This window comes from Hibiscus syriacus, unplaced genomic scaffold (genome assembly GCF_006381635.1).
Source record: "Hibiscus syriacus cultivar Baekdansim isolate YM2019G1 unplaced genomic scaffold, ASM638163v2 tig00110393_pilon, whole genome shotgun sequence".
Classification (NCBI taxonomy): Eukaryota; Viridiplantae; Streptophyta; class Magnoliopsida; order Malvales; family Malvaceae; genus Hibiscus; species Hibiscus syriacus.
The window spans coordinates 520,921-542,328 of NW_024062721.1; the positions used below are offsets into that span (position 1 = coordinate 520,921).

Here is a 21,408-nt window from a genome sequence, read left to right on the forward strand (position 1 = left end):
ATGAACTCATGTGATTTATCTGTGGTATTGACTTCAAGAGGTAAGCTTTCCCCTTGGATTCATATCGGTTCCTGTTCCGCCTGTTTTTAGCCACAAGTACTCTATATAAATGAACCCCCATCACAACAAGAAGAAAACAGAGCATATCGATGGAGAAAACTGAGCGGCGAGGACGGCTGGGACGGTCTACTCTATCCCCTGGATCTCGATCTCCGTCGTTATATCATTCACTACGGCCAAAGGGCCGGCTCCGTCGGAGACCTTTTTAATTACAACAGACACGGTCAACTTCCCAAAGAGAAGTTTTTCCAAGAGGCGGGCCTTGTAAAAGGAAACGAGTTCAAGTACGACGTGTCTCATTACATTTATGCGGGTTCGGAAGTGGTTAATCCCGCATGGTTTGGGTTTGTGGCAGTGACCACGGATGATGGGAAGCGTGTTCTTGGAAGGAGAGACACTTTGATTGCTTGGAGAGGAACCATAACTTTCTCCGAGAGGCTTAATAATCTCAACTCCGCTCAGCAATCTGCTGAACAACTGTTCGGGACTGAATCTGAGGCAACGGTGCACTCTGGCTTCCTTTCCTTTTATACAGGAACAAGGTCTGATTCTATTGACGTGAAGAAGAGTGCCAGACACCAGGTAATTTATCTGAATATATTCATACTAGGATGAGCTAAAGGCGACACAACTCCGATATATTAAATTTTTTTATTCAATTCGAAGTTAAAAAAAATTTGACTCAACTCGAAAAAATTTCAAAAAAAATTTGAGTCATAAAATAGGAATTGAATAATTCAAAATTTTTAGTAATTAATAGATTAATTTTCAATTTCAAGTTGAGTCATTCACCTCTGTATAATTCGCATATGAAAAATATGAATATTATATATATATATATATAAGTACAAAAAGCCGTTGAAATTGAAATTAATTAGTACCATAATATTATAAATAATTACAATTAAATTTAAACCTCAAACAACTCGACTCAAAAAGTCTCAAATAAATTTTGAATTATAAAATAAGATTTACCAACTCGATTAACTAAAAAGAATTCTAATAAAATTTGAGTTATAAAATAGGACATAAATAACTTGAATTCTTAATAATTAGTTTATTATTTTCAAGTCCTAGATGAACTCTTCAATTATGTGTTATATGTGTATATCACACGTGAAATATATGAATAAATGTTTATGTATATCATATATGATTATAGAAAGGTGTCAAAATTAGAATCGATTAGTAACATAATATTATAAATATTTATGATTAAATTTAAACCTTAGATATCTTGATTCGATTAAAAAATTAAATAAAAGTCGTCAACTTGATTAAATTATAATTTTTTACTCAAATTGATTGAATGGTAAACTCTAATTCATACTATTTAAATATATTCACACTATTTATTTGATAAGCTAAATACGCACAAACTGCATGCATGCATGCAGATGCAGGTACGTGAAGCCTTGAAAGAGCTGCTGACAAAATACAAAGACGAAGAAGTAAGCATCACCGTCACAGGGTTTAGCTTGGGTGGAGCCCTGGCCACGCTCAACGCAATGGACATAGTTGCAAATGGATTTAACAAAGCCAGATCAAATCATTCGCCGCCGTGCATGGTGCAGCCTTCACATACGGTGCTCCTCGCGTCGGATACTATGGTCTGGAGAAATTATCCAGAAAACTGGATCATCTTTAAATTCTACGCATTAAAAACGCCAAGGACGTCGTGCCAAAAATGCCGGTTTCTCCCTACACCCATTTGGGGAAAAAGCTAACAGTTAATAGCAACAAATCAAACTACTTGAAGTGGAATCTGTTGGACAGGGCATATACTGATACGGAGGAGGTGGGAATAATAGAGGAAAGAAGCTGGGTGAATGACTTTTTCAGCGCTCACAATATGGACGTATACGTGCATGCGATTGCAGGAGAGCAAGAAGGAGACAAATTTCATCTGGAAGTTGATATTGATTATAAGCTGGTGAACAAACATTTGGACCGACTGAAAGTTGAGTATGGAGTTCCTACTTATTGGTGGGATGGTGAGAATCGGAAAAGAATGGAACAAGAGGACCACAGTGGCCACTGGAAGGTTAAACGTGATCTTAATATTTAAGCAGCTTGTGTGTGTTTAAGATAAGATATAAATAAGCGGCCTTCATAATGGTCGCATTTCCTGTTTACTACTACCGTTTATTTGTGTTTTCTGCAGTTTGGATGTACTGTCCCCTAACTGTGGAGTACTCTTTTCCCCATTTAGGTTTAGGGGTTTTTAATGAGGCTCTTAGTTGGGGATGTATATTTTATCTCTAAGAGCAATAAAGTACTGGTTTTTGCTGAGCAAAAAAGGAAAAAGAAAAAAAAGAGGGACTATAACACTCTTTGTTTAATGTGTTATTTGATTTAATCATAATAAATATTAATGTATTGTGTGTCGTCTGTTGTATTTTTGATTTTGTGTTAACGGTGTGATAAGTGATGGTTATCTGATTTCACTGCTACCCACGAAAGCAGGATCAATAAGTCGTGCATTAGCTTAGTGTCTTTGCTTGTCTTACTGCTGCTGGTAGCTGGTTTTTGTAAGGTGTTGATCAGCCAATTTCCTTTTTTAAAAAAAAAAAAAAAATCTTCTACTTCTTTAGTTTTCTCAACTTAATTTTCTTTTCTTATAATGTTAAAATTTGAAACTTTTAATTTTATTTAAAAAATAAATTAGTATTATATCTCCTCCGAATCTTCTCTACGAACTACAACTCTATTAGCATTCCTCTAAAGTTTCTTAAATTCTTCGGATTTCTTCGAAGTTTTATATCCTTTAAACAATTATAACTTTATGGCAAGATCACGTGATCTAACGATTAAATTTATTATCTATAGTTATATCTATTTACTCTATCAACCTATAACTAATTATCATTATCCTAAACTTAACACTAACGTTAAAGATTTGTATATAAATCATCATAAAAGAAGAACAAAAAATAGATTCTCTCTTTTCATATCTTTCAATTATTCATCATTTTCCATAAAACTATATTTGTAATTATTTATTCAAATTTACAAAAATGAAAAATAGTAAAACAGTATCACAATCTCACTTTTCTTCTCAACCATTGGTACAATGGCTTTTCTTTACCCAATACAGGTCAGAAAAATAAGTAGGGAAATAAAACATTTTGACTTTTAATTGGGATCTACGGTATTTGTTATATTGCATAGAACTCGTCACTTTGAATTGATGAGTTTTAATAAAAGAAATATTTTTTAAAAGTTTTTACCCTCGATGTGAGAAAAATTAATAAAAAATTATATTTGAACAAACTCGTTATCTCAACGTGGTGAACTCGTTAAATACTATAGCAAATGTAGTAGATTTCAATTAAAAGTCAAAGGGCCTTGTTTCCCTAATCCCCTGCTCTATTGGGCCAAAAAAACCTCGGTACAGTAGCCTTTATATCGCACTTTAAATCTTAGGTCCAAAAATCCAGTGTCCAAGGTGAAAGTTGGGCCATTTATCACTTGGCTATGGAAGCATAGCATTGTTACAAAATCTGGAATTTTCATTGTACGAGTGGGTCATTTCTGTTATGGCGTCAAAATTCCTTCCTTCAAGACTTCCTTTGCCGCTCAACTGTCCACGTTTCCACATTCTTCCTTCAACCTCTGCCTCCGTGTTACTCCCAAACAAAACAATGATCGCAATGGCCTCTTCCTCAGCGTCATCATCTGTAAAAAACCCCCACTAAAGATGAAGAGCTGCAAGAAAAGATAACTCAAGCCCTCACATACCATCATGAAACGAAGCATGGTTTCACCAACTATGCCCGAGGACCACGTGGCCTTGATTGGGTCAATCAACCGAACCGTTTTCGCCGCTACATCTCTGCTCCTCTGCTTCCTCTTCTTCACTTCCCCACTGACAACAAACCAACAGTTGCAGTCACAGATGACGCTCCTTTGCATTCTTCTCTGTTCCATTCTCTTCCTCCTCCTAAACCCATTGCCCAATCCACGATCTCTCAATTCTTTTACGATTCTTTGGCTCTATCAGCTTGGAAAACCACCGGGTCCTCCACCTGGTCCCTTCGGGTTAACCCCATCAGCGGCAATTTGCACCCCACTGAGGCTTACCTTATTGCTCCGCCTATTGATTCTCTCTCCGATTCTCCTTTTGTTGCCCATTATGCTCCCTAAGAACACTCTCTTGAGCTTCGAGCCACAATCCCTTCTGGGTTTTCCCCAACTTCTTCCCTGAGAATTCATTCCTCGTTGGGATTTCTTCTATTTTCTGGCGGGAAGCATGGAAATACGAAGAACGCGCCTTTCGGTACTGCAACCACGATGTGGGTCATGCGATTGGAGCTATTGCAATGGCTGCCGCAACGCTGGGCTGGGACGTCAAGCTTCTAGATGGGTTTGGATATAAGGATTTGGAGAAGCTAATGGGACTTCAGATTTCCCGGACTTTAAAATCCCATCAAGACCGATCAAAGGCAAGTTTCCTGATATTGAATTTGAGCACCCAGATTGTTTGATTCTTGTTTTTCCTAATGGGAGTAATCAATTCGATGTGAATTATAAGGAATTGAGTTCGGCGATAAATGAATTTTCGAATTTGGAGTGGAAAGGGAGGCCAAATTCGCTTAGCAAGGAACACATTTGTTGGGACATAATTTATAGAACTGCCGAGGCCGTTAAGAAGCCATTAACGATTCAAAAGGGAGAATTTCCGGTTGATTGATTTAAAAGCAGTGGAATTTGTAGTGAAAACTCTTACAAAGGTTTAACAATCAGGGAAGTTGTTAGGAAAAGGAGGAGTGCAATTGATATGGATGGAGTCACTGTAATGGAAAGACAAACATTTTATCAGATTTTGTTGCATTGCCTTCCATCAGGGAAGGGTGAGAAGCATAGAAGGCCTTGCCGTTTCGGGCTCTCTCTTGGGATGCCGAGGTTCATGCTGCTCTGTTTGTTCATAGAGTGATAGGTTTGCCCAAGGGATTGTACTTTTTGGTAAGAAATGAGGATCATTTAGAGGAGCTTAAGAAGGCTACCGACTCGGAGTTTAAGTGGAATAAACCAGAGGAATGCCTACCTTTATATGAACTTGCAACTGGTGACTGTCGAGAGCTTGCCAAACGCGTTTCTTGCCATCAGGTGTGTGCCATTTTGCTTATTGCTTTGTTCTTTGTGGTTTTATATTCAGTGCCTGGACAAATTGTTAGGAAAGTGCTTGATTTGGGAAATCAAAACAGTTATATTAACTATATGCTATTATCTCTAGTCCATCAATGCATCAAATTTAAAACATAAATACTTAGGGATGGCAAAAAAATCCGAACTCGACGGGGAAAACCGAAAATCGAATTTAACGGGTCGGGTTCGGGGATGATAAACGGGGACGGGGAAAATCCGTTTATGTTAAACGGGGACGGGGACGGGTTTGATAATCCCTGCCCCGATTACCCGATTATTCGACCCGATTATCCGGCCCGATAAATATTAAAAATAATTATTTTTTTATATATAATATTAATAACATATTTTAAATTAATCCTTAAATATTTTTTATTATTTTTTTCACCCTATACTGTCCCACTTTAAAACATCGTCCCCGCTTCAATTTCTAAAATTTACCTCAATTTTCGTTGTATTATAATATTCTTTTTTTCTTTTAATAATGAAAATATGCTTACACTTCTTGTTTGCAATCACGTGTGAACCTTTAATATCTTTTAATAGACAAACACTGTCTAGTTAAATGAGAAAAGTCTAGTTGGTTTGCTGGTATTGTGCTACTTCCAACGAACGTGTACTTTCTGCAGGGTCCTCGTCCAGTACACCATTACACACCTGAAGCCCACCACTAGCATTGGCAAGCTAGAAATTATGTCCAGCAGAATTTAAAATCAATGCAACTTGCATATTGTCTTCGTCTCTTCGACAACAACCCTCATTTTCACCTCGCATTCCAATAACCTCATACAAGCTGTCTCCATTACACAAGCTTTAACGTTCCTTTGACAAAGCGAAGCATGTGAATTAGCCATATTAAAATCAGCCTCGGGACCTATACCAACATCACGTTCTTCCTTAGCAAATGGAACAGCAGCTGCTCTCTAGTATTAAATTCGAAAATTCTAAAAAATTTCGGTTAATTCAAAAATTAATCGAATTAACCGAAATTTATTCGGTTCGGTTAATATTTTCGAAAAAAAATTTGGTTCTATTAACGGTTAAAAAAATCGTTAATTCGGTTAATGGTAGTTCGGTCGGTTCGGCCACCAAATTAGCCGAATGAACAACCCTACCGATACCCGTTTAAATAAACGTTTATGCTAAACGGGGAAACCCGTTTTTCCGCGGTTTTCCCCGATTACCCGATGGGGATCCCCGTTTAAATCCCCGCGGTTTTTTAAACGGGGACGGGTACCGGTTTTTTAAACGGGGACGGAGAGACTAATACCCGGCCCGAACCTGGCCCGTTGCCATCCCTAATTCTGGTCATTAAATATGAATTCTCGAGGTGGAGAAAAAGCTTTTTGCAAAATGCTCAAGAGTGCTATGTTTTGTATGACAAATTTTCCTGGAGAAGGCCATTTAAACGCTGAGTCCAAACCTGCAAAGCATAGTTTCTATTGTAACGGAAATACTGAACTTACACACAGGACATTGCTAGTGATGGCTGCTTCAGTCTTGGAATGGTGGCTCACTTTGAACCTACCTTAAGTGAGAAGGGTGCTTGGATGTATCCTAGATTGTTTTGGGAAACTGGAGTTCTTGGCCAGGTGCTCTACCTTGAAGCACATGCTGTTGGCATATCTGCAACTGGAATTGGTTGTTTCTTTGATGATCCTGGTATGTCTTTCCATCTTCATCTTTATTCTAAACTAGTATTCCTAATCAATGGTGATTATACATGGTATCCTAGTCTTCTTATGAAGTTCTACATTAAAGATACGTTAGCTGTGTCGTCCAAACTATACTGCTTTCTTGGCAGTAGTTGCATAAGGCTGGTCTCATCTCTGGTTACAGTGTTTAAGCCAGAGTCAATGAAATTTATACATGAATTTGAGATATTTGCAATGGAATGGCGAACATACTCCTTCCTTTTTCATGAATAACACAAAGCCTGCCCTTGCTCCATCCCCTTATATCTATAAAGTTGGACCCATCATTGCCTAAAGATCAAACATGAATGATGTCTGTTTTTTCCCTCTTCATTTTGTCGTACTTTGCAGTGCATCAACTTCTTGGGCTTAAAGGATCAATATTTCAGAGTCTATATCATTTCACTGTTGGAGGCCCAGTGTTGGACAAGCGGATTATGAGCCTGCCAGCTTATCCGGGACCTAGCATCGATGCATGATACTAGGATCATGTTTCGTTCAAGATACAGGAAGCTGTTGATCATGGATTATCATCATTCGTGCATACACCATGAAAGGCCTATGAAACCGTTTATATTTCTTGCAATCTCTTGTTTGTTTCTAAATTGGTAGGTTTATATATAAGGCTTTTCAGAATTGTACTCCAATATACTGTAAAATTTCTTTTTTCCCCCCTCTAATCAATGTAAATTAAAGTTGATGCATTTAGGTCATAACTTTGTATAGGGCAAATGATCTCATATCTTCATTTGAAACTGTTTTGTTAGCAGTTCTCAAATTTAATATTCAACATTAGAAGTTTTTCAATGGAGACCTGTGTTTTCGTCTTATTATTTTGTGGAACACAACCAACTCCAAGACTGTTTAAGCTGGTGTCATTGACTACAGTTTAAGCATGTATATTTCTGTCAATATGAGCAAGAAGAGCGGCAATGGGGATTTAGTTTGAATCTGACTGCGACAATTTGACTTGCTGTTATAATTTTCAGTAGTAAATGCCCCATGAATTATACTATTTATATTGTCCTTAAAATATTTTTCAGGACATGTTCCTCTTATCTATAAATCATTATCGTTTGTCTTAAACTATTAACACGTTCAAAAAAATATTCAGACCAATCAGATTATATCACGTCATAATTTAATTTTTATTTTCTTATATAAATAAATAAAAATTAATTAATAAAAATAAAACATATAAACTACCGAAATTATCCCTCTTCATCTCCACCATTAACACCACCCTCCTTTCCCTACCCTAACACCTCTGTAAATTAACGATAGTCAGACTCATCAAAAACTTGAATAAAAATTTTCGACCTTGGCACTCCAATATGCACATTGCAGCAATGGGGTGTTGGTAAACCTGCAATATATATATAGATTCAAACCATAAACAAAACAGTGGGTTCTTTTCAAACCTTAAAAAAATGGTAATTTTCTTGTTATTTACCTCTTTTTCTTTACACATAGGGATCTGAACGAGAACCATCGGAAAGAATCCATTTTCAAGAGCTGCAACAGCGTCTTCTTTAGAAATTGGCTTGATATTTTTGAGACGGATCCAAAGACAACATAAACAGAGGATTAACCTATCTGAACTTTGGGTTAAGAAAAGAACAATGCAGACAGTTGCCAGGAGTTGAAGCGGTGGAGCAATCAACCCGACCAGAATCAAAACCCAATGAGAATATAACAATTCGAAGATATCTTTAACAGCGAATGGTGCCGTGAAAATATTCTTTAATTGAAGCTCCGAAGCAACGAAATGATGCTAGCCGTTATAATACGCGGTGATCTCGAAACCGAGTAACAATAAAGATAACCAAAGGAACAGTTTGGTGCACGTATGGAACCCGGTTCTAACGGTTTTGTTTTCGCAAGAGGAACTGTTCTCGGTGTCGGTTCGACCGGAGTTGATTCGGCGGCGGATGGCTGGACCGAGAAGCTAGCAAGTTCGGGGAAGAAGCTAGCAATGCAAAAGAAAGAAACCCATATGGTGGAAACTCCATTGCCAGGTATTTGTGTGTTCTGCTCAAACAATTGCAACGAGAGAGGGGCAATCTCGGCAGTTTACCTATTTTATTTTATTATTTGATTTTTATTTATTTAGATAAAAAAAATAAATATTAAGAGGTGGCGTGACATGTTCTGATTGGTTCGTGAATTTTATTTTTAACGGTATTAACGGTTTGGAGCAAACGGAGTGACGACTTGTAGTTGAGGAGGCAAATTGTCCCATAAAATATTTTATGAAGCAATTCGGTAAAAATGAAATAATTCAGGGCAATAGGGTATTTAAGTTTTTTCAGTATAAAACTAAGAATTACCATACGGATAATTTGGTATTCCTAGTCATATATATAGGGAGAGAAAGGAATAGATCAAGAGGAGGCCGACGAGGCAGTTACCTTGAAAATTATAGTTTATCATAGAATTTAAATATTATTTTTATTGATTATTTATTTTTGTCCCTTAAATATTATAAATTTGTTTTCTAAATTTTAGAAATGGACATTTCCTCCTACATAAAATTATGCATACGGTATAAAAACACTTTTTGCATGAAACTGACAAAAGGAGCTGTCAAAAGTTAAAAGCTATTCTTTTAGATATTGGGAAGAAAAAATATACACGAGAGGGCAACTTTAGCCAATAGCTGTGCTTACCCCATCCAACTATACGGAAATACATGCTTTGCTAGTAACCCAACAAATTCCTTCCTCCAACTTTGAACAACTTCATCAAGCACTGCAAAAACTCTCACCATCCAAGTTCTATGTAGCATCATAATCTCAGTGTGTGTTGTTCTGGCTATGTACAAGTAGGTTTACACGGGTTCGGACCGAGCTTCTCCCATTTTTCTGAAAATCTTGTCCATTATGATGCAACTGTTATAAGATACTCACTTGTCATGACGTGCTTTTCGTACAGCCTGCTGGATTTGCCTCTCGTGTTCTTTCAGCATATCCTCGATGTTTCCTCCAGCAGGCACCATTGGTCCTGAGTATTGGATCTTGTTCTTCCTTGGTGCATAAGCCTGCCAAAGATGACAATTTATATAATCTGATAATCTGCAATCTCATGGTCTCAGCTATTGTGAAAATATGTAGAATGATTGTAGAAAACAACAATGATGACATGACGACGACAATAATAGTTAGAAATAAACAGGAAACAGTTGGCTATTTACCGATGCAGAACCTTTGTTGGATGCTCTGACACCTTGCTTAAGGGAACTGCTGGCTGCCTGAGACATGTGTGTTGTTAACTCGCAGCTGTATCCTGTAGAATCTGCATCACAATTTGACTGTCCATCAGCAATGGATTCTGGTGTAGACACTGCCTTAAAACCTCTTGGACCTCTTCTAACAGATGCAGGTCCTCTCCCCTTTATAGTCTCTGCTCTTTTCCTAAAGTTACATGAAAAATCACAACAGTAATGGAACATCAACATATATAAAAGATAATACGAATGAAACATGAACACTGAATCTAGTTTTTATCTGAAAAATGTACCTTCTTGCTTCATCGCCACGACGTCTGATGTCTAGTTCTTTGCTGGGAGCATACTTTGGCAAGCTTGATGGATCACAAGGTAAAGGCTCTGTTTTAAAGAACTGAGAAGGAGAAACAAAGTAAATGTAATCGAATGCGTATTTGAACAAGTGGGGAACAATAGTAAACAATCTTGGTAAGTTTTATACATGTAGATGGGTGTACAAATACCTGAGATTTAAGTGCTGAGGCAGCGGTCCCTCGATTATTGGGTTCAAACGAAAGGAGCTTTTCGACAAGAGACAGTGCAGACGGAGGCATGTTTTCGAAAGTTGAGGCTATCCGGCGATTGTAAGGCTTTTGAGGTTTGAAACTTGTTGCATGTGGAAGTTTTGTTTTCTTCCAGAACTCCTCTGAGGGTGAACCACACAGCTTAAATATCTTATGCATTTGTTCAACCTCCGTTCTCCCAGGCATAATAGGCTTCCCAGCAAATAACTCAGCAAGTATGCAACCGGCACTCCACAAATCTACACCGACTCCGTATTTGGTGGCACCGAGCAAAAGCTCGGGTGCCCTGTACCAAAGAGTTACAACGCGACTCGTTAGCGGATGCTTCGGATCAGCCTGAAAGCATCTAGCCAAACCGAAATCCGCAATCTTAAGAACTCCACTGTCGCCGATCAGAAGATTCGAGCCCTTGATGTCTCTGTGCAGGACACCACGGCTATGGCAGTGTTTGAGGCCACTAAACAGTTGTTGCATGTAACATTTAATCTACAGAAACAATCACATTCTTATAAGAACCAACAGAAGATAAAAGCAAATAAAACATTGAATGTATTTCACCTGTGGTTCATTGAACTTGATGCCAGGACTTGCTGCAAGCCCTGCAAGGTCATGTTCCATGTACTCGAAAACAAGAAACAAGTTGCGCGGCGTCTGCGAAGCGACGATCCCTTCGAGCTTCATAACATTCGGATGATCAAGCTTCCGTAAAATAACGATTTCCCTAGCCATGAAACGAATACTCTCCTGATCCATATTAACAAACTTAACCTTCTTCATGGCAACTATTTTGCCGGTTTCTATTTCACGGGCCTTATATACTCTACTGTAAGTTCCTTCACCAATCTGCATATATAAAAATCATGTTAAAAGCCTCGATCATGTACAGGTATGGACCGAGGGAGCTGAAGATGGCGGTCACCCCGTTAAATTACCTTTTCTAACTTCTCGAAAGATTCAACACGACGAGGCTTCCATCCTTTAACAGCGTCTCCTGCAACTGAAGATAGCCATGATGGCCATTCGGCTGCATCTTGTTGATCACAATCACTGACCTTTTCGGACCCATCGTCTTCTTGAGAGGGTAAAGGAGCAACCACTTGCATTGATGATGCCTTGCCTTTGCATTTCTTCTTCCGGTTTTTGTCCTTATTGGGGTCATCTTTGGCTCCCTTTGAGCAAAGGCATCCCATTATGTTCTTTTTCCTAAAGGATACCTTGTCCTTGAATAGATAGCTGAATACATGCATCTCGCTAATATGTTTAAAAGACAACCGTGTTTTAACCATGTATTAAACAGAAAAGGAAACCCTAAATTTAACACTCTTTCCTGAGAATCAATTCATATATTTATATTATTATTATATTTTCAGTTTTTCAATCAAGATCTGAATAACAGCAGAATGTATAATACAGTATTTTTTTTTTACAAATAGCTAATGTCAGAAGAGAAATGAGAAAATGGGTGGTAGAACAAAACTACTAGGAAATCCAAAAGCCCGGGGAAATGAATGAAAACCCAGATAAAGATCACACAAATATTGAAGTTACTTGTTTCCAGAATAACAAAAACCTATGTTTTTTTGTTTATCCTGGAACATAAAAGTAAAAGATGAAAGGAAAGAGACGACAACACTGCAGCAAATGAAAATGATAATAATAAAATAATAAAAGAAGAACAAAATGACAGTTGGTGAGAAACTAATTGCAGGCGATATTCTGATATTAGCTCCTAAAACTGCGACAAACCAAAGATTCGGTTTTTTGTTTCCAACTTCTCATTGTCTGTTTCAATTATTTTAACTTGTTAAGATTTCTGTTTACATTATATAACCACTTTACCCTATGAATAAGATTCATATATTATTTAAAAATTAAAATTTTGCACAACTGGTTATTATAACAAATAATTATAGGTATTGTGGTACTAAAATTTTATATGAATTCATTAGTTTTATGAAATAATTTTTATGTTATTTTATTTAATATTATTTATGAATTAAATAATCTAAGCTCCAAAATCATGTGCCATCACATATATTATTATTATTATTATTATTTCCGGTCGTTGCTAGAGTTGGATTAGATACTGTTTGACTTTCTAACCAGCCAACTTGTTTAGCACGTGTAAATTTATGTAGATTTTGACGCCCTCCCTCTTTGGGTACTCCTAATATTCTTTTAAGCTAGGGTAAATCTTATTTTAAATTACTTCTTTTATTAAAAGCTACATTAATATATAGATATATACTATAATTATTAATAATTAATTTGATTTAATATTATAAAAAATTCTAAAATCTTAACTTGATTTATGTTATTTATAATAACAACATGTTAACGAACCATCAAACATAGAAATGAATTTTAAAATAGGCATTGAGTCGGCCGAAATACCAAGTCCATTAAATATTTGGAAGTCAACTCGTGAATTGGATTTGAATTCCACAGGTTTCATACTGTTTAGACACTAAACCAATTAAAATTAGGATAAATTATATCGATGGTCATCAAATTATTATTTGAAAATAATAAAATTATAATTAAGAGATTAAATAAGAAATTATTTATTAATTTAGTATGTTACAGTAAAAACAACTATGGACACGATGAATGCATGGTGGGTTTGTAATGTAAGTCTCACAAACTGAAAACAATTAGAAGAAAACCTCTAATCTAAGAAAAACAGTTGCTTTCTCAGTAACAATTTATTAAACAATCTTCACATTATGGCTGTTACTTTGTGATTTTGATTGTCATTCATCACAATAGTAATAATGAAAATTGCAGCGCAAAACCCTAATCATAGTTTCTATATACAAAATGATCTGCATGCAAGATAATACCAGATAGATTCATACATGATTACGATGTCAAGACTCGAGATAATCATCAACAGATATGTTCAAAGACTCAGTCTCCACGCCCATAAATACACTCCCACTGTTGTCATTACCGACGGGCCGGCACTCCACCATCAGGATGGCGTCGACCGCCATGCCGGCATCCGTTGCCGCTCTCTGGATAGACTTGGGGGACATGTCGGCATTGACATTCGGAGGTAGCATGGTGGGGAAGTTGAGAGAGTTTAAGGAAGACGGTCGACGCAGGCAATAGAACGCAATGTCGTGGGCGATCGCAGCGCCTTCCGGCGTCGAATAAGACCCCAACCAAAGCCGTTCTTGGCTGCCCGGGACTCGGATTTCCGACACCCATTTCCCCCATCTCCGACGACGGATTCCTTTGTATTTCCTTTCGCCGTTGCTTCCGTTCCCGGAGCTCTCTTCTACTCTAAAACCACTCATGTCTTCAAGGATTGAAGTGGAAAACAGGCAATGAAATGAGATACAAGAAAGGAAAGGGGATGGAAAGAACAGCTTATATAGGTTGAGAAAATGAAAAAAAGTCAGAAGGCAATTTTTTTTTAAATTAATGTCTAGTCTTATATAAAATAAAATAAAAAATATTATATAAAATATGTAATTGGACCGATCCATGAAAATTAAAGGGAGGGGTCAAATATTGAAGAAGGTCAAAGTGGACGTGCCTTCTGAAATATAATTACAAAATCCTTTTGAAATCCTTCGAGTTCATATTTCCTTTTTATTGGATTTTTTTTTAAAAAAAAGTAAACCTATAAAAACTACTATAATACATAAAGTTTATTGATTTTGTATAAAATATTAATAAATGTAGAATATATTAGAAATATATTACACTTTTAAAGAAAACTCAAATTTTAATTTTAAAAATTATATTATTAAAAATAAATATATAAATCTTCGTAAGATAAATAAATATATTACAAAAAATTATGTATCTGTTTTAAATTATTTTATAATGTATAATGTAATTTATATTAGAATTTATTTTAAAAATATTATCCGAAGTCGGTGGCTGCCTCATGAAGTGGAAAACAGATTACCGTGGGAGTTGGGTTGAGAGGGTCAAGTGGTTGTTTAAAGTCATGGGATAAAAAAGTGTCCAAGATTTTCATGGTATTTTAATTACAATCCACAGAGAAAAGACTCAATTTAGAACCAAAACTTGCATAATGCATGACGTCACCAATTTCCACACTACCAATTTTGAATCATATGCGGCTGCAACCGTATCTCAAGCGGAGATTCACCATTCAACTTTGTAACTTTAAATATTGACTCCAACCAATTAATTTATTAGATGATTTAGTTAGTTGATTCAGTCCTTCGAATTGATAAGTTGTCAACGTAACAAACATAAACTATCCAATCACCTTTTGATTAAATATTAGTTGTGGCATCAAAGGAAATTGTTACATTTTTTAACATCATTTCTAGAAACTGTCAACCTTTAACCGGTTAAATATTTTGAATAAAATTTTCTTTTATCAATTTTTTTTTAAAATTATATATTTTTAGATATAAGAGTATCATAGCTTTCGAATGGCTTGCGGTGCATAGACAAAACTTCTATGACTTCAAATGATTTATCAAAGTGAAATTCAAGATTTGATTATCAAATTTATTTAATATGTTGGCCTACGAGTAAGATGTAATTAACTTGCATCTCACATCATCAGTTATGGTCATTGTAAATGTCTCTCAACCACAACTTAAAACTAGACATCTGCACTTACTTCTTCTTCTTCTTCACATCTATCTTCCACCTTATGTCTTAATCTCTTACAAAGTAACACCACTGGACGACAATTACCTTATCGAATACAACTTTCTATTTATATTTGTAACCTATAGTATGTATCTCGAAATACGTATTAAAGATATCACATCAACTTAACAGACATTTGCTAACATAAATACTTAAAAAAATCATTTTAAAACATCCCTTTTCCAATTTAAAATATGTATTATTTAGCATGCATTTTCATAAAATAATAATAATTTGCATTCCAAAACAATGATGATTTTATGCAGCAATTGGACAATTCCGTGTTGTTTCATAGCTATATACAACTGTCTAAATACTGCTTAATTTAAAACCATTTAAAACTTAACATTTATAATATTCATTTAAAAATACAATTATAACTAAAATTAGCCAAAATTAAAATAATTCTAAATTACTATTACAAACTTTTTAAAATAAATTCGATAAAGTAACCCAACAAACCATTTAAGACTAAACATTTATAATATTCATTTAAGAATACGATTATAACTAAAATTAACCAAAATTAAAATAATCCTAAATTACTATTACAAACATTTTTAAATAAATTCGATAAAGTAATCCAACAATATAATGTACATGTCACTAGTAAGTCAAAGATAGAATATCTTATTGTTACTGTCGGTAGGTTTGATTTCCAAAAGATGCTCGTAAAACTCCTCACTTCACGTCCTTTTTATTTATTCGAACCTACGCTTGAAAATCATCACGCGCTAAGTAAAACTTAGTGAGGCAACATCATAACTAAAGTGATATAAAACATAAATTTCGTAAAGTATTATAACATAAAAATGTAATGTAAATAAAAACATTACAACTTTCAAACCAAGCTATTCCAATCGATTTTCCCTTGAAAACCTGAAAATATCATCTCATGATTTTATCAAAAATCATGTAAATCCACATCAAATATCTTAAACAATTCACAATCCTTTCATTCGTACATATTTCAGAACTTTCATTTCATTTTCATACTCTTTTCTTTCATAATCCTATCATAACTTTCATATTTATTTGTATAGCCCAATGTATATGTAAGAGAATACAATGTACGTGAGTAGAACATAAGGTGCGCACTGGGCACATCACAGTGTCAATCATAACTGAAACATATAATGCACTCCAAGTGCAATCAAAACATGAGCACCAACGGTGCATATTATAATGTATATGAATGTACCATAACTGAATTAGAAAGTACTCAACTTAATGGCATGCCAAATATACCTACGAGTTTCAATGCAACATACAATGAGCTTATATATCACAATAGAATAATTTATTAATCAACGTATGATAATCGTAAACGTTTACAATTCATCATAAATATCGTACTTGGACAGTTCATACACTAAATCATTCATAAAACTTGATGAAAAATATTATGGAAATATTCCATAATTAAATTTATAAATCATACTTGAAAATAAAATGAGGTTGACTTATTGCAAGTCATCCTCGATCATAATAATTAAATAAATAAATTGCACTCACTTTGAAACATTATTTATAAGTCAAAATATAAGCCTAACTGAGCTTTAGATTTAATCTTTTGCTTTTACATGCTTCAACTACATGATATATCGAAATTTCATACTCTGGCAGTCTGCACTAACTTCAAAAAAATATTATTTTGTATTAATATACATACTTAAAAATTATTTCGTTTACCACTGAAAACTAGACTCAAATATGAATTTAACCATATAAGACACTCCTTCTAGTTCAATTTTTACAATTTAAAGTAAATTTTCAAATTTGACTTACAGAAGTTGGTTTGAGCAGAATCTGCTGCCCTGTTTTCTGACATTTTCTCGATTACAAATTCATATCTTTTTATATACTTCTCAAAATCATAGCCGTTTGTTTTTAACAAAACTAGACTGACATACAAATCCAATAGTATAGAGATCGTCCTCTAATCACTTTTGTATAATTTATAGTGATTTTTTAAACTTACTATTCAAATCATAATTTCTAGGCAGCTTTCCTTAATTAGCATCCTTAGCTTATTCCATAATTCTTTTAGCTTATCAAATGAACATGTATGCATGAATCACAATTCACATAATCTTTAGGAGTTACTTCTGACCATAGTAACTTCGTCACTGGCTCATCGTAAGCTAATGTTCGTTCGATAACATAAATATACATTAAATATGCACTCATCTTTGCCTCACTATCGAAACTTCTCCATGATATCTTCTCCATCTCTCACTTTTTCCTACCCTTTCGAGTTACTTGGATCACTAAATTTATTTTGGTCTGACGGCATCACATAATAACATAAAATATTCGAACTGTATGTTAGTATCATACTAACATAATCTAAACTTAGTAATATAAAAGTCTATAAAAAATATAATCGATGCTTAATCGGTATAAAACTAAATCATACTTCCGTCATAATTCAAACTTCTCAAAATACACATTCAATTCACAAATAATTATTCTCATAGTCAACCCTTCAACTTTTATCAATTTCTCAATCAAACCACTAATTATGAATTCTTTTTAGAATTCACACTAACTTTTTCCATTAAATTCATAATGATCCTTGACCATTATGATCATTGCACATTAATTACTAAAATTTCCAGCATCTTAATAAAACACTTAAATCCATACTTTAACATTAAAAAACTTACAATTTTGTCCTAAACTTTCTTAGACTTTTCGAATTCAACCACCCATCATTATAAACTTGAAATTTGATTCCAACTCAATTTTTAAACCCAAAAATCAGCATTCTAATGAAATTTCCAGCATTGCAAATTTCATGTAGATTAATTATCTTTTACACAAATTAGTCCAAAAAATCAATCACGTGAGCTTAAAAATTAAAACAAAAATTCTTACCTTATAGCTATGGAACCCACGGCCAAGCGATCTTGAAGATGAGAAATTCTTGATTTTTCTACACTTAATAATATAAATGAATTTAAAATTCATTTAAATCTAGTTTACAATTTTTCCATTAATGAATTATGATAATTACTATATGTCATTGTAATATCTTCCATTAAAATATTCCTTAGTCAAAGATGAACCAATTTGACTTTGACTTTCTATTTTGTCCATTCAATTTTTAAAAATTTCATTTTAGTTACTAAATTTCCATTGTTCGGCCACATCTGAAAAATTGCACTGATCTGTGCTAAATTTCTTGGTTCTAAAATATGAAAATAATATTCCCAAACCGATATAACATCCTTCAATTTTTTCGTAAAATTATGGTTCGAACCGATTATCTGATTTCGATATTGAAACTTATCGCTTTATAGCTTTTAACACAAATCTCGTATCGAAAATCTTATTACCACGAAAATCCTTGTTTTAGTCCAAATTATTCATTTATATACTAAAATATATTAATTTTCTAAATTTACATTTTTAGTCCCTAAACTTTTACAAAATTTATATTTTAGCCATCAAACATTCAAAATTTAAATTTTAGTCACTAAACCAAAATTTGAGGTATTACAATATTAGAAAGAAAAATTACTAACTATCAACAAGACAAACTTATTCTAATAAATATAAATAAATTTAAAAAGCCCAAGTATATTATAAATACAATTACAATTATGATGTAACGTTTGAATAGTTACAATTAGAATAAATTATTAGTTTAAACCATGATTTTTCTCTTACCTTAAATATCTGTCTATCGATTCAAATAAATTTAATTGATTGCTATCCGATCAAGCGAAAATGATTCAATGATATAATCTTACTCCGAAGGAATGGAACCGTAAACTGAATTATAAAGCAATGATGTAATTAATAAGCAATTCTTTTTTTTTCATTTCAAAACTTTGCTGTGAATCAAAATGATTTCATATGCCGGCACTGTCATACCCTCACGGCTATATGATCCAATACCCATACTACAAATGTCTCTCCAGGATACAAAATTGGGCAGCATGGACTTGGGGTTTGCCTTCTTTGACAATTTCTAATATATCTCATAATTTATATAGCAATCATTACTTGTGTTCATAATAGTTGGCCACTATCATATCATTTAATGAGACCAAAAATGCATCTGTCCCTTGCTAGTTACTATCTTCATTAGCAAGAAGCGTCGATGTTTCGTTTGGAAACAATTCCCAGCAGCAGCGGTTTTCCGAGATTTTGAGCAACATATATGCAGCACTTGCCTCGATGGTTCATGAAGAATTAGACCATTTCATCTGCACGAAGCTTCGTTTTCTCCATGGACCCATATGGAGTTTCTGCTCCTCCATCGACCTCTTGGCGCTATCGCACATCACTCCCACGATGGGGTTGATGTACTCGGATTTCCCCACGTAACACTCCGGTAATTTGTCGACCAGTTTCATGTACTCGTCGCATGCTTTTGCGATCTCGAATTGGTCCCTGAACTCCAATTCGATCACAAATGGGATTTGCTTCTTCTGCCCCTGTGTGCTTGCGATCACCTTGATGTATTCATGCGTCCCTGCAAGTAATACAGGAACCAAATAATAACCCCGGTTTTATCTTTATGATTATACATTATAAATTCACCTCTTCTAACATAAAATCGTGCAAATTAGGAAATTAAGGACCTGCAAGATGATTCTTGGTGTGTTTCCACTTAGAGACACATAGAGTGGCATTAAGTCCACTGCGACAAAGCAGATGTATAACTCTCTCGCGCAAGCAGTTGATGCAACCGGCTTCACTCCTCAGGCTTTGCTTTTGCGTTTGCTTCTGGTTTTTGCAGCTGCAAAACACCGTCTCTCTCGCTTCCTCTATAATTCCATTGATTTCTTGCCGTAATTTAGCACCCACCAATGCATAACGCTCAAGGATTTCCTGCACAATTAATAAATAACCCCAACTCATTACATTCCAAATCCACATCAATTTCAAGATTAATTTCCCTTTAAGAATTAATATATACCTGAAGAAGGGCCTCCTGGGATTCCCAATAAAGGTCGTGTTGGAGAGCATCGATGGATTCGTTGTCGTCTGATCCATAATCGTCGGTTGCATCGGAATCTGCGTAGCCGTTGTTCAAAAACTCTGAAATTTTCTCTTCGAGGCTGTTATAACGGTCAAGCCCCAGCTGTTGATGATCATAATGATGGCCGTAAAACGTTTGATCAAGAGCCTTCTCTTCTATAAGCCTGCCCATTTCTCCTTTTCTTACCAATAACACGAATGAAAAAGAAAAGGAGAGAAGAAAAGGCTCTTGCACAAAACATCCAACACGAGGAGAGCTATGAGGTATAGATATATATATATATACACCAGTGGGAGAATGTGGACCTTTCATTACGCTACATTCTTTTTTATTTTTTGGATGAAGTATATAAAAGGTCGTTGAACTATGGTCAATTTAGCTATTAAACCTTTAAAAATTACAAAAATGATTATTAAATTTACCGATCTATTACAAAATAATCATTAAATTTTATTGAATTTTTATAAAATAATCATTATATTGATCTAAATTTTACACCTATTATAATGTCGTAGTGATTACTAATAACATATCGATAAATTCAATTATTGTTTTTGTAATTTTGAAATTTCAATGACCAAAATGATCAATTGAGCATAGTTTAGTGATCTATAGTGTACTTTGCCCTTTTTTGATATTAACTTGATAATGAATTTATAAAATAGGATTAGAATTAAAAATTATTTTTAAAATTAAGTTAAAATAATATATTAACTTTTCTAAGAAAAAGATAGTTGAATAATTCTTAACTAATACCTATAAATACCCATTAACTAAGTCCTTTAATTTTATTTGCTTTCACACAATTTTCTTAAAAAATCTAAAATTACTTTTATAAATTTTTCATTCTAAATTTTATGATTATATATATATATATATATATATATATATATTTCTTCATTATCAAATAAATATAAACAGATAGATTATCAAAATATATTTAAATATATATTATAAAAATTTAGACACAACTCACACGTAATAAGATTTATACCAAAGTAAATTTATCCTAAAACTGATATATTCGCATGATAGAACTTGAATCTAGTGGCGAAGCCACGCCCTAATTTAAAA

General features: G+C 34.4%; 3 protein-coding genes and 2 pseudogenes across 3 annotated transcripts; 2 read left to right on the top strand and 3 right to left on the bottom strand.

The window, feature by feature from the left end:
• LOC120123512 lies at window positions 1–2,245 on the top strand (annotated as a pseudogene).
• Window positions 2,246–3,536: 1,291 nt separating this feature from the next.
• On the top strand, window positions 3,537–7,636 carry LOC120123405 (annotated as a pseudogene).
• A 1,872-nt stretch (window positions 7,637–9,508) lies between these two features.
• LOC120123513 (probable serine/threonine-protein kinase At1g54610) lies at window positions 9,509–11,938 on the bottom strand. The gene is made up of 6 exons (XM_039142385.1): window positions 11,624–11,938; window positions 11,250–11,534; window positions 10,632–11,177; window positions 10,422–10,522; window positions 10,096–10,315; window positions 9,509–9,942 (listed from the first exon to the last, which is right to left on the bottom strand). Exons 1-6 carry the CDS (start codon window positions 11,936–11,938, stop codon window positions 9,808–9,810), a joined length of 1,602 nt encoding a protein of 533 aa, XP_038998316.1. The 3' UTR covers window positions 9,509–9,807.
• Window positions 11,939–13,561: 1,623 nt separating this feature from the next.
• Window positions 13,562–14,056, bottom strand: LOC120123514 (ethylene-responsive transcription factor ERF020-like). The gene has a single exon (XM_039142386.1). The coding sequence runs from the start codon at window positions 13,991–13,993 to the stop codon at window positions 13,562–13,564; it is 432 nt and encodes a 143-aa protein (XP_038998317.1). The 5' UTR covers window positions 13,994–14,056.
• A 5,086-nt stretch (window positions 14,057–19,142) lies between these two features.
• Window positions 19,143–20,567, bottom strand: LOC120123407. Its single transcript, XM_039142305.1, has 3 exons — window positions 20,272–20,567; window positions 19,934–20,183; window positions 19,143–19,824 (listed from the first exon to the last, which is right to left on the bottom strand). The coding sequence occupies exons 1-3, from the start codon at window positions 20,503–20,505 to the stop codon at window positions 19,532–19,534; spliced, it is 777 nt and encodes a 258-aa protein (XP_038998236.1). The 5' UTR covers window positions 20,506–20,567; the 3' UTR covers window positions 19,143–19,531.
• Window positions 20,568–21,408: the final 841 nt, after the last annotated feature.

What these genes read in the sequence shown, in the direction of transcription:
- LOC120123513 (XM_039142385.1), bottom strand. Translation starts at nt 11,938, where the DNA reads ATGCATGTATTCAGCTATCTATTCAAGGACAAGGTATCCTTTAGGAAA. An exon ending in CCTCAGCACTTAAATCTCAG is followed by an intron (nt 10,523 to 10,631) that starts GTATTTGTACAC and finishes TCTCCTTCTCAG; the next exon opens with TTCTTTAAAACAGAGCCTTT. An exon ending in CGTGGCGATGAAGCAAGAAG is followed by an intron (nt 10,316 to 10,421) that starts GTACATTTTTCA and finishes ATGTAACTTTAG; the next exon opens with GAAAAGAGCAGAGACTATAA.
- LOC120123407 (XM_039142305.1), bottom strand. Translation starts at nt 20,505, where the DNA reads ATGGGCAGGCTTATAGAAGAGAAGGCTCTTGATCAAACGTTTTACGGC. An exon ending in CCCAGGAGGCCCTTCTTCAG is followed by an intron (nt 20,184 to 20,271) that starts GTATATATTAAT and finishes TTAATTGTGCAG; the next exon opens with GAAATCCTTGAGCGTTATGC. An exon ending in CACCAAGAATCATCTTGCAG is followed by an intron (nt 19,825 to 19,933) that starts GTCCTTAATTTC and finishes TATTACTTGCAG; the next exon opens with GGACGCATGAATACATCAAG.
- LOC120123514 (XM_039142386.1), bottom strand. Translation starts at nt 13,993, where the DNA reads ATGAGTGGTTTTAGAGTAGAAGAGAGCTCCGGGAACGGAAGCAACGGC.